Below are 13,016 nucleotides of genomic sequence, written 5' to 3'. Positions count from 1 at the left end.
CATTTTCTGTTTTTCAACTTATACTAATATTTGGATGAACACTTTTTAAAGCTTTTTCTGCATTTTGGATTATTTCCTTAGAAGTAGAAATACTGGCTTAAAGAATTTGACAATTTTAATGTTGAAAATTTATTTGGTGATTATTAAGCACCATCTATGTGTTAGGTATTGGAGAGACAGTAAGGAAAAAGACAGATAAGGTTCTCGTTGACCTGGAACTTATACTTAGTGAAAGAAAGATTAAGCAAAGACTTTTATAAGCCAATTCATAGTTAAAACTTTCGTAAGTGTTTTGGAGGGGAAAACACATAAAATGTTACAGCAGATTTAATACTGATGGTTCTAATTTAGGTGTGGCGCAGGGGGAGAGTTTGGTCAGGAAAGTCTTTGAGGAAGAGACATTTAAGTTGACAGCCAAAACGCAAGTAGTGGTTGGCCAAACAAAGCAAAGAGGAAATAGCATGTGTTAAGTCTAGGGGACGGGGGCAAAGGAGACAGGTAAGGATTATTGGGGGAAACTGGCACAGAAGAACTAAAAGAACATAAGTATGTCAGTGGAGAGATTGAGAGCAAGAGAGTGGTGTGAAATAAGGAAGTAGATAGGGGCCAAATCACACAGGCCTTTAGGCCTTGCGTAGAATGAGGTTCTTGAGCAGTACATTCTCCCATTCCCAAGTGACCTACCAATTTATACTTGTCAACCCTGTATGAGGGCCTGCTTCACCTATCAGCCTTGCTGGCCTCATTTGTAAAAGACTGCTAATGTGATAGACGCAATGTTTTCACTTCAGTTTGTATTTCTTTGATTACTAGTGAGGAAGAACTTTCCCCTAAATGTTTGTAGCCAGGGGGTGTTTCATTGTTTTTGACCTTCAGTTCATTTTCTCACCTGAAAGCATTTCTAAGGTTCTTCTACAAGTTTTCTAGTAACAGACTGGGAACCACTTGTCAGGAATTTGTAGAAGAGTTTCTTACATGTCTCTGACTCTGAGTACTCTGGGTGAGGGGCTGGATTAGGTTAAGACTGGGTTTCTTTTGGCTTTGCTGTTTTATGATTCATGGGTATACAAGTCTGTGGAGTTGGGAGTTTGAAAAGAAACTGATAAACTCCGCTCGCTGCCTTTATTTTTTTAAGAGCCAGTTCCCGTCATTCTTCCCCGGAGAAGCAATCAAGTCTCTTGTAACCAGAGTGAATTGCTGCTGCTTTTTTGATGTTTTACTTTTATTTAGCACTTCATTTTTTTTGTTGTTTTTTAATTGTTGGGTAGAGATTTTCTCCCCTGCTTCATTACGAGATGCTTGAGGGGGGAGGCAGTGTCCGTCTGGTTCGTTCTTCATGCCCCATTGGCACTGTCACTGTGCGTAATGACAATGTTCCAGATGTACAGTATGAACGAGTTGGCTGTTTATATTTATGGTCATTGTAGCCCTTGACATTTACTATGGTTTGAAGAGTTAGCTGAAAATACAGAGCCAAGGAGTAGCATCCTTACGGTGAGGTGTAACCCGCCCAGGTCTGCAAGCCTCGCCTGGGTGTTTCCTCAGTGGTAGGTTGTGGTCACAGGAAGTAGAAGCTGCCCAGAACCTGCAGCAGCTTGCCTGGGTGCTGGGTTGTGTTATCTTTGGGTGTTTTCACTTTCCCCAACTCTAGGTGTCTGGGGGAGAGACTTAACTGGTTAGAGCCTGTAAAATTTCTGTCTGATGACTAGGTTGTTGTAGAGCTAACCCTCAGTAAGCTCACACATGCGCTGGTGAGAACCCAAATCAGAAAAGAACATAGGAACAAGCTTACATTTCAGTGATCTGAGACGCCGTGGAGATCATAGAAAGGCATTTCTTATGTTGTGTATGCCTGTCTATACTACAGTCCATCACAGAAATTGGTATCAGTTGTTAGTGAGGTTGACAGCTTTCGATGGTTAAATGTAGGTGAGTTAGGCTCTCTGTTTCTTGGGTTTCTCCTACTCATTCCCTACAATTTGGGCATTTTCATTGTCATTAGCACCTAATACTTGCTGAGGGTATTATTGTGGATGTCCTTATTTGTGTTAACCCTGTACTTCAGAGCTGTGGATAATTTGTCTTCCTCGTGTAGTTTTCTAAATAATACCTTCAGCATGTGTTCTAATGAAAATTGTAACAGACTACCCGTATTTCCTGGGGAGGTAGGGATTCTTTTATTGTTATGAACTTTCCCCTGCTGTTAGAATTTTCTGCAATAAATAGGACTTTTCATTTTATTTGGCATACATTTACGAATGCTTTCACATGTCAGACACTGTGCTAGATCTATTAATGCAGAGGCATTAAGCCATGTGGTAAAGAGCAATAATAGAGGTGGGCCCAGGTTCTGTGGGTGCATAACTGAGGGGTATTTAGCATATTCATGAGGGTGTGAGAGGGTGGGGAGAGTGCTGGGATCAGGAAAGACATTCTGGAGAAGGTAGCACTTACACTGAGTTTTGAAGGATGAATAAGAATCAGTTGGTAACATGGATGGCTTTTAATTGAGACAAAGCTGGCGAGAAAGAAGCGCAGTTAAGCTATTGCTGAAGTACACAGTACCTCTTGTGAAAAACTTTAACCTGAATTGGATCAAGCCTCTGTATCTAACTCGTAATTTACTGGAAAAATGGGGGGTGGAGCATGGTTAAATGACACTGAGGGGGTACAGTTAGCAAAAGCCAAAATGTGGGGGAACAACCTGTTTTTTTCAACAAATGAACTACAAGAAAAGAAGAGAGGAAGGGGGAATCTATCTTCAAAGAGATTTAAGAGACACATCAATTAAAATGAAATGTTGTCCCTGTTGGACTCTGATTTGAATAAATCAACTCTAAAAACTTTATGAGACAGTGGGAAAATTTGAGCATTGATCGGATGCGATGGAACAAAAAGGATGGATTTGAGGAATAAGTTATGAAATAGTTATACTTAGGTGTTTGGGACTGGAGGGAGGGGAGTCTAAATTTATGGTTTGGGACCTGAGTACTGTTACCTAAGATAGGAAAAATGGAAGCAGTGTATCGGGAGGGGTTGGAGCACGGTGATGTTATTGGAAGTTTGCTTTTGGGCATGCTGAGTTTCAGATAGCTAGGTAGAGACGCATAAGTTGGTAGCTTACAGGTACAGGTGAGGTCAGAGCCAGATATGGATCAGTATGTAGACGGTAGTTAACCTTAAGAAAGGATGAGATTGATATGACCCAGCAATCCCTCTCCTGCGCATATACCCAAAAAACTTGAAAACATATATCTGTAGAGATATACTTGTATGTGCGCCGATGTTCATTGCAGCTTTATTTATGGTGGCCAAGACATGGAAACAACCAATGTGTCCTTTGATAGATGATTGGATAAAGAAGATGTGGTATATATACACAATGGAATACTACTCTGCTATAAGAAAAGATGAAATAGTGCCATTTGCGACAACATGGATGTATCTTGAGATTATTATGCTAAGCAAAATTAGTCAGACAGAAAAAGTTGAGAACCATATGACTTCACTGATATGTGGGATATAAAACTGAAAGCAACAAAGGAACAAGACAAACAAAGAAACAAAAACTCACAGACACAGACAGTAGTTTAGTGGTTACCAGAGGGTAAAGGGGGAGGGGGCTGGTAGATGAGGGTAAAGGGGATCAAATCTTTGGTGATAGAAAGAGAACTGACTGGGTGGTGAACACACAATGTGATATATAGATGATGTATTACAGAATTGTACACTTGAAACCTATGTAATTTTACTAACCATTGTTATCCCAATAAATTTTAATTTAAAAATTTAAAAAAGAAAAAAAAAAAAGGATGAGCTTGCCCAGGGAGAATATGTAAACGAGGAAAGGGGTGCCCCTGAGAGGGCCAGAGAAAGAGGAGCCACTTAGGATTCTGAGAGGAAAGGTCAGAGAGTTAGGAAAGTAGGATTTTTTTTTTTTTAATCAAGGCGATAGGCAGTTTCAAAAGAGCGTGGAAACTATGACAGGTATAGTAGGAAGGTCAAGTAGGATAAGAACGTGGCAAATTCCTCTTGATGATGAACATTAAAGGTTTTTGGGGAGGTAGTGGGGGGTGGGAAAACTTTGTAAATAAACCATAGTGACCTCCTGAAGTTACCAAGTCCCTTTTGAGTGGATTTATAGACACTGGATGTAGATCATACTAAATTTGTGTTGATTAGCTAGAGTTAGGATTAAAAACAAAAGAGCTTCTCTTTCATTGGAAATTCCCTTGGTGCCATGAACTTGAAAATCATGTTCACTTGTGCAGAGACGTCAGTTTAGTTCTCTTTCTATGAATTTTGCTAATTTGCACAAAAAATAGTAGAACTAAAGCTGCCATACACGTTCAAACTTTTAGAACTGTGAAGCCTGTCTTAAAGGCAGTTTTCACAGTGAATCTGTTACTATGCTGATACTCTTTGTGGTAAATGCAAAATCTTAGCAGTAGGCAAAGATTATATTGCTTATTGTTTCCTTTTTTTTTAAGATTATTTTTTTAGATTTTTGTTGTAAAAATTGTTTTTCTTTTCTTTAGCTCCTTTTATCCCAAATGAGATGAGATAGGTAATGGATGTGGAATTACTGTGAAAAAGTTATTAGTTGAAATGTGATGTGTTACTGTTACTACCACCATATGACTGTCGGTATGTCTCTGTAGGGCTGGAATATTGGTGTGACCTTCCCAGCACTCTTACGCAGCAAAGAGAAGTTTTGACCTGAGGGAAATAGCCCTCTGCCCTTCCTGCCATCTTTTGGGCAGGAATATTATAATTTATATTTATGTTACTGTAAGTACAGAACTGTGAGAACTGTTTCATTTGAAAAAAAAGCCCTCACACAGCAAATTGTACAGCCCACATAGGGACAAAGGAATGACTCAGCCTTTTGGGGATGCTTTTCCTTTAGTTGCTAACCTCTGACCAGACTGTCATGTAGTCTGAGAGTTGAAATTTACCCATGATTTTTTTTTTTTTTTAAAGACAGTTTGAGAGCTTGATTGCCAGAAGGGACCAGTGAGAATGTTTCTGTCTTCCCAGAGCAGCATGTAGCCCACACTGGCTGCCGCCCTGTTGCCTGTTGAGTCATTCCCACAGTTCTATATAGAGCTTCTCGGGCTTTTCTGTTAAACATGATGTTCTTGGAATGAGAAAGGAAGTTTTTCTCTCCTCCCCAGAATCTCCGCCACCCTAAACCTGCATTGCTTTCTCTTTTCTAATGACAAAATATTGCCTTCAATCATTTCTCTTTTAAGGTGTCTCAGTACTTCGTTTAGCATTTGTCCATCTCTGTAAGCATTAAGTCATTCGCTGGTCTCGGTTTGCAGCAGTAGGCTTTCAAGAGACAGGCTGATATTTAGCCAAAAAGATTGAGGAATTCTAGGTAAACATACTACACATGGATTTCCAGTTTTCAGCTTTTTAAAACTCAGTTAAATATGCTAAAAAGCATCTAAATGTCCTTATTATGAATATCAGTTAGTAAAAAGTACTGTGAAGGGAATGAATGAGCTTTTAATTTTGGATAAGTGAAAATTGTTTAATTTGAAAATCGTGTTTTTGTTTTCGCAATGGAAAGTAAAATGCCTATGTTCATTCTTATTCAGAAGCTCATGCTCTGTGCTAATAGACAAAAAATTAAAGTCTCTTTATCAGGAAAGGGAAATTTTTATATATTGGAACTGTCTTACGTGTTCCACACATCCAGCAAGATCACAAGCGTTTTAGAAAAGTCCAATAACATCAGTAAGTTGTCTGTTCACAGCTCACATGTCTCACATAGGAACAAGTCAGGGGCTCTTATAGGGGATTGGCAGATCTGAAAGACAGATTACAGCTTTGGAATGTATTCAGATGACTTTTTGAAACAGATATTTTAATTGGAGTGGGGGTGGAGAAATAGTTGAGCTTCTGTAGTTAAATATTCAACTTCCTTAGCCTGTTATCTATAAATATCACAGATGAAAAAGTTGTCGGAACTCTTTTTCAGAAAACGAATTCACCATACATATTTCTTTGTATGTATGTGTTTCTATGTGCCTAATCCTCATCCCCACCTCCCATCAATGGGTCAGTAATTGGGCTGTTTCTTTCACCAGATTGAGTTGTTTGGACTGTGTTTAATCTGTTGCTCTTAAACTGCATTAGCAACAGTCCTTACACGAAGGTTTTGAACAAAACCTCATCTTCTCTTCTTGAAAAGGGAGAAAAGAAAAAAAAGCAGTCGATTGGTTTTCTGACGGTCTGTTTCTGCATTTCTCCTCCCCCCAGAGACGAATAGCAAGGGGAGGCGCTCACTCACTGTTCTAACCACACTTCATATGTTTTAACTTGAGAGCTTTTTGGTTTCCTGTTGGTGGTGATTCAAGTTTGTGCCATCTTCACTTGCCTGAAGGGTGGATAAGCTGATAACTGCACTGAGAAGGGGAGTGAGTTCTCACAGTCACATTTGAGCAGAAGGCATGAGATTGAATTTATGAAAGTTTCAGTAGCCTCTGAAGACAACATCTCTGTTCTGCAACTTTGAATTTTTTCATTTTATTTGTGGGCTGTTGTTTCTGAGAAGAATCTGTCATGACGCTACTGGAACCCGAGATGCTAATGATGGCCGTCCAGTCCGGTAATTCCCGTCTTTCCTACAGATTCTATTTACCATAGGTTTCTTAAGAAAAGGTGGGGCGTATTTGTACTAGGATTGGATGGAGATGGGGAGGAAGATGGATGGGGGTACAGATAAATGGTCCAGTACATGTCCTGCATTTTCAGGGTTTTATTGTAAAATTAGTACTTTTTTTTAAATTGCAAATTCTAGTTATTCAGACATAGCTTTGAATTAGATGTTTACTGACCTTAAGATTATTCAGTGAGGTGACCTATGTGGGAAAAAAGAACTATTTTTGTTTAATCAATTATTTTATTATCTGTGGCACTGTTTTAAAGACAATTAAATGCTTTTGCTGTTTTATACATTACTGTCTTTAAGCACTAATCTGTCCTCTATGTCTTTCTGTGAAAGTATATTAAATAAATTTTCCTTAGCTGTTCTTGCTCTTTTTTCGGTATAACCTCCTTTCTAGATCATCTTTTGGGTCTTTGGAAATGTTCTTGATAACACATAGTTTTGGAGATGGGAAAGTTTGAGCAAGGAGGCAGTAAACAGGAAGAATGCAGGATTTTTGAAATTCTATCTTTAAAATCAGTTTTCCCAATACAAAAGTATCTTTTAAAACATTTTAAAATTCCAGTTTGTTTTTAATGGTTTCTTTTACTTTTCATGTTTTTAAACTTGAAAGTTAGATATCTAAAAATAGGGAATGTTCTTTTGTTATTTTTAGATTTCTGCTAAAATGTAGTCTGTAGTGTTTTGCTGTTTCGCAGCATATCTTGAAAGATTCATACAAATGGCATTTGGGGACTTCTTCCCATCCACTGGTCTTCACTCAAAAGATAATGAGACTCCTTAGTTCTGGCAGATACTGTCTCTGGCAGAATTGGTCTTACTGTTCTCCTTGGGGAGCGCTTAGATAGTATGTTGAAAGGCAGATACCCATCTGAAGACAGGCTCAGATGCTATCAGGTTAAGCTTTATGGACAGGTAAGGGGCAAAGAGGAAAGATACTGCTGCTGTTCTGTTCTTTGTGGTTTTTCAAATAAGACCATGATTAGTCATCTATTCACTTTTTCTGTTCATATATGCTAGGCGTTCCAGGTTGGACACCCCCCTCCCCAGTCTGTTGAGCTCTGTGTTCTAAACAAGATAATGTGCGTACCTGAATGTTTCCCGTCTGTCTGTGATGAAATAGCTCCCAGTTCTACTGACTCGGATTATTTTTTCCTCTCTGTATTCTAGTTCTCTGCTGTCTGCAGACAAGAGCTTATTTTTATCTCAGGGAGTGTTGGTAGCATTTGAACTCTCTCTCCCTTCTTTGAGCACCTTGTTTCTTACAGATCATCTCAGTCCAGTAACTTATCTTAATAAAGGTTAAAAGATTACTTTCCCCTAAGGGGCTCTCACTATTCTCAGCTGGATAAGGGAAAGGGACTTAGTAATTCTTTCTTCTCTTGTCTAGAGCTGTTTTTCCTACGACATATGTTGGGCAGGGCTAGCCACCCATCTGTTGGACCAACTACTTCATAAAATTTTCAAAGGTTAATAGTATGTAAGACAAGGATGGATGAAATTGACAAGGGTGTTGGATGCAGGTAGAATGAAAGGTCTACAGAGAACAGCGTGCACGTGGACCGCTTTCTTTTGCCTGTGTGTGTAAAAGCAGAGAAACTAGGTATAGGAAGGAGTCATAGCAAACCGGTTTCTCCTGTACTTGTGATTCCTAAATGTTAAAAAACTTTGATGTGTTGGTTTTGTGAAATCGTTACTATTTTCTTCTGAAGCTGTAGCCTTCAGAAGGAATTATGGATTGTAACAGTAACATGGCAGCTATATTTATGCTAGGAAATTAAAAAGCATCTGTTATGAAGCCCTAATAAACTAAAAGCCAACCATTTTTTCAAAAAGTCAAGACATTAGGCTATGTGAGCCATAGGTTTTCTAGCAATATAGTATTTGGACCTCCACGAACATATGCTTTATAGGTAGAATTATTGTTCAATGAGATTTTTAAAGTATCAGACCCCTTTAGACAAGATTCAAGATGCAAAGTCTTTACCATGAATTAAACTTGAAGATACTGAATATTATAGTGAAGTTCCAGGGTACATTGTATATTTATTAACAGTTTTCATTTAGTATTTGGAGCTTGGAGATTTTGGTGAGGCATACTTGCATGTAAAGACTTTCATCCCGCTTAACGCTGGTGGTCTCTTATCCTTTGAGATCCCGTCCAGATGCTGTCTTTCTGTGAAATCTCTCGATAGTCGACCCTTTCTCCTCTCTGTTCCTGCAGTACCACTTTTGCAATGTAAAGTAATTATGATTTCTACCTGCCTCTCTAATTAGATTATTAGCTTTTCAAAGGCAATGTATTTGTCTGCATATTGGCTTCTGACATTGGCACATGTAGACCCTCAGTACGTTGGTTTTTTTTTTTAATGAAGGAAGAAATCTGATTTGGCATACTTCCCCTAATAAATAGGCATAAGCCTTTCAAATCGGGGTTTTATCAAAGTATTTTGAGATCTGTTTTGCATTAAGAAATGAGTCCTCTAACCACTGTCCTGTATCTTAGCCAACCCTGTCCAAAGCAGGTGACGTTGAAAGCATGACTTTCAAACTGAAATTCTTCCACGTCTCAGGATGTGCAGTGTGCCTCCCTGTGAAGTGCTTTGCTAAGCCTAAGTGTTCTGTTCAGCCGCAATCAGAGGATGAAAGTATCCCTCACCACTATGGAAACCTATGTAGATCATTGTGATTAGAAAACTAATGATCTTAGATGGACATTTGGGATTTCTGAAGCTAAACTAAGACTAAGGGGGAATACTGGGACCCCACACTGATCCGGTGTATTTCAGAACAGAGCAGTGCTAGGGCCCAGCTCTTGACAGCGAATACATAAGGCTTCGACCAGATGGCCCGGACCCTGCATTTAGCCAGTGCAGTCTTCTTACTAGTTTATAACTCGACAGTAGTGGGACAGAGTTCCCTTGTGGAGAAAAGGATTGAAGCCATTCCCAGGTCTGCTTTGGTCACATGACATACACCTGGTCTTGAGGAGGCACAGCTAGGGAGTCAGTTTGTTTTTTTCTGTCTCTGTGCACATATGTGTGAACACCCACCCACTCACCCACACTGCACCCAGCCACACACACTCTACCCTCCCCCCACCCATGCTTGTCTATGTATAGGCTATCTCTGGAAGGACCAAAAGAAACTAGTAACGGTGGCTACCTCAGGGAAGGGGCATGGAGAGCTGGGGGGCTGGGGTAGAAGAGACTTTTTGTTCCACAAAACAGTTGAGTTCTGTTTTAAGTTTATTATGATTATGGAATACCCCATAAATGCAAAAGAATATATAGAGTATGTATTACAGCGATGAATGCAGTACACAAGCCCATGGACGCAGTATCTAACCTAAGAAACAGAGCACAACATACACTGAAGTCCTCCCAAGTGCCCTCTTTAGTTTATCCTTTAGAAAACAGTTTTGTTTGCTTGCTTTTAACTTGTATATACCTTTTAAATCTTTTGTTTTGTGCCATATGCTTGCTACTTGTTAAAAATATTAATAATTTTAAAGTGTTTCCTTAGTCCATTCTCTCATCCGTTGATGTCTGTATACCTAATCCCTGCATATTTCTTTAACTTCTAGTTCCCTGATCATTACAGTTTTTGTCTGAATTGTATATTTTATAATAGTGTGGATTGGAGAGAGGGGAGTAGTAATTCAGAATAATAAGGTTGAAGGAAGATGATGGGCAGACAGCTTTTGCCTCTTTTGGCTTTGTGTTAACTCTTTAAGGAAGGGCTCCCTGTTTATCTTCACATTACCCAGGGGTCTGCAGAGCTGGTAAAAAACTCTAGAACCTTCAGCAATACCTACCTTTTCTATCTGCCAGTACTCTAACTATTAGTGTGAGCTTAAAAAAAAACATGCTTTTGTTTATATTCAAGGGATTTTAGAGCTTGGAGGAAACCATAGGTATTGTCGTGTCTTCTCCTTTATTTAAGATGGGAAATCAGCCCATTGAGGTTAATTTCCTGAAATCACATAATTAATTAGTGGCAGGGATGGAAGGATAATTTATTTCCCTGCTCCCATGACAGTGCCGTTTCTGCTATAACATACTTACAAAGAAACCATCAGAGACCTTTGATGTATGAGATTGTTTATAATTTTCCCCAGAGATCCTGGTTTTTCTTGGGTTTTTCCATTGCAGGTTTCTGTCACTATTCACATTGACTCACATCTTAAGAGGTAGAGATAAAAACCAGTGCCTGGGTTTTCACTTCCTGCCCCTGAGAAGTGTAGTCAGATGCTAGAGGCCCTGTGGTTCTCTGGTGGACCTCCATCTTGCCCTGCCTTCTCCGGACTGGGTGATGATCTCATACCTTGCTGATGAGCTCAGAAGACAGGTAGGCAGACAGACAGCTGTTGTCATCGGTCTTCTGGATTACATCTTACTCCCCTTTCTCTGACTCACTGATTTATCTGGGATCCCCTTAGAGTTAGGACCCAGATCAAAGGAATTTGAGTTCATCTGTCTGTCTCTATCTTTTTTTCCTCCCTCTTGTTTCCTTTTGGATGAGGCAAGCTGTCAAGACCATGAACCACAGTTTTAGCTTTATTAGAACGGTGCCAAGTTAAATAAAGATGAGTCTTATACAGTCTTGTTTTTCTTGGAACTTCACTTTTATGATTACCGCATGCATTATTTTTGAAAGGATTTTCTTTATAATAACAAGGAAAAAAAATACTAAAAACCCCTGCTCTGCCATCAACAACAAAAAACAATTTTTTCTGCCTTGCTCTCAGCAAGCTAAATGGCAGTATCAGGCTGAGCTCACGGTGTCAGGGGTCTTGGGCATCCTTAATCTCATGCAGTCACTTGTTATGTTCTTCTAAAGAAAGTCAGATCGTATCGCTCCTCACTCAGAACCTGCCAGTGGTTCTCAGTCACAGAAAAAGCCCAAGTCCTTCCGATGCCTACGGGGTCCTCCGTGCTCTGCTCCAGCCCTGTAACTGGCGGCATCTCCTCCTCTTGCTCCCTTGCTTACTCGTCCCAGCCGTGGCGGCCTCTTCGTGCCCCTGCACACCTCAGGGAATGCCCCTGTCTCAGGGCTTGTGTGCTTGTTCTTCCTTCTGCGGGGAGCACTTTTTGCTGGGCGGGCTTGCTCCCTCGCCTCCCTCAGGTCTTTGTTCACATGCCCCTTTCTCAGTTAGGCCTTCCCTCACCCACTCTATTCTTTTAAAATCCTGCTTTTATTTTTCCTCATACCACATATCTGACAGAATACATGACTTGTTTGTTCACTGGTGACTGCTCTTTCTCCCTCCTAGAATATAAATACCTCAAAGTCGGGTATTTTTCTCTCGTTTTCTGCTGTGTTTCCAGTGCCTGTAGGGGTACCTGACATTAATATGCACATAATAGTAACTCTTGAAGAAATGATTTGCCAAAAAATTTGGAATATGTTTTAGGCAAGTATGTTCCTGAGACCATGCCTTTCAGCTGTTTTGTATCACGTGCGCCGCACTAACTAGAGCGGTGGTTCTCCAAGTGTGGTCTGGGTACCCCTGGGCATTCCTGGACCTTTTCAGTGGGTGCGAGATGAAAACTTTGTATATATTTATACTAAAATGTTATTTGCTTTTTTACTCATGTCTTCTCAAGAGTGTGCTATGTAGTTTTCCAGCGGTACGTGATATACGATATCTCAACAGATTGAATGCAGTATCATGTGAAAATTCAGCTGTCTTTTAGTAAATTATACTCAAAAGAGATTTGCAAAAATAGTGAAATAGTGGTACTCTTTTTACTGTTGTGTTTTTGTTTTGGAAAATAATCATATTTTTCATAAAAATACGTTACTTAGGTTAACATGTGGGTTTATTACTTTTAAAAATAGAAATAACAAATGGGTTAAGTTTTAATTTCTTACATGATAAATACTGGTATGTATAACCCACATAAAATAAGTGGGCTTATACATGAGCGTTTTGAAGTTCTCAATAACTATTAGAAGGTAACGAAGTCCTGACATCAAAAAGTTTGAGAAGAGCTAAGTATAGGGTTTAACAGAGCATGGACTTTGGAATGCAAGCTTCTTAGCTCTGCCACTAATTCATTGTGTGACCTCGGATAGATTATTAACCTCTCTGTTACTTCACCTGTAAGAGAGTAATGATAATACTACTACTAATAATAGTAATAATGGTAAAAGTAATGCCAACCCAGGAAGTTGTTGTATTAAATGAGTTAATATATATGAAATGCTTATAACAGTTTCTGGCACATGTTAAGCGTTTTTTTAAAAAAATTGTTTTGGGAGAATATTGGGGAACAGTGTATTTCTCCAGGGCCCATCAGCTCCAAATCGTTGTCCTTCAATCTAGTTGTGG

General features: G+C 39.4%; 1 protein-coding gene across 9 annotated transcripts in view; it reads left to right on the top strand.

Moving 5' to 3' along the window:
• Positions 1-13,016, top strand: part of MRTFA (myocardin related transcription factor A) — a 177,123-nt gene that overhangs the window by 78,575 nt on the left and 85,532 nt on the right. Inside the window, exon 1 of one of the 9 annotated variants that reach the window (XM_074326444.1) lies at positions 6,313-6,619. The exons of 7 other annotated variants lie outside the window; for them this stretch is intronic. In XM_074326444.1, coding sequence (XP_074182545.1) covers positions 6,574-6,619 — 46 coding nt within the window. In that variant the 5' untranslated portion in view covers positions 6,313-6,573. Of the gene's footprint in view, positions 1-6,312; positions 6,620-13,016 lie in introns of those variants that run through there. One more of the 9 variants, XM_019734459.2, reaches the window with a different exon arrangement.

This window comes from Rhinolophus sinicus, linkage group LG02 (assembly GCF_036562045.2).
Source record: "Rhinolophus sinicus isolate RSC01 linkage group LG02, ASM3656204v1, whole genome shotgun sequence".
Lineage (NCBI taxonomy): Eukaryota > Metazoa > Chordata > Mammalia > Chiroptera > Rhinolophidae > Rhinolophus > Rhinolophus sinicus.
This window is presented reverse-complemented; position numbering and strand designations above follow the sequence as displayed.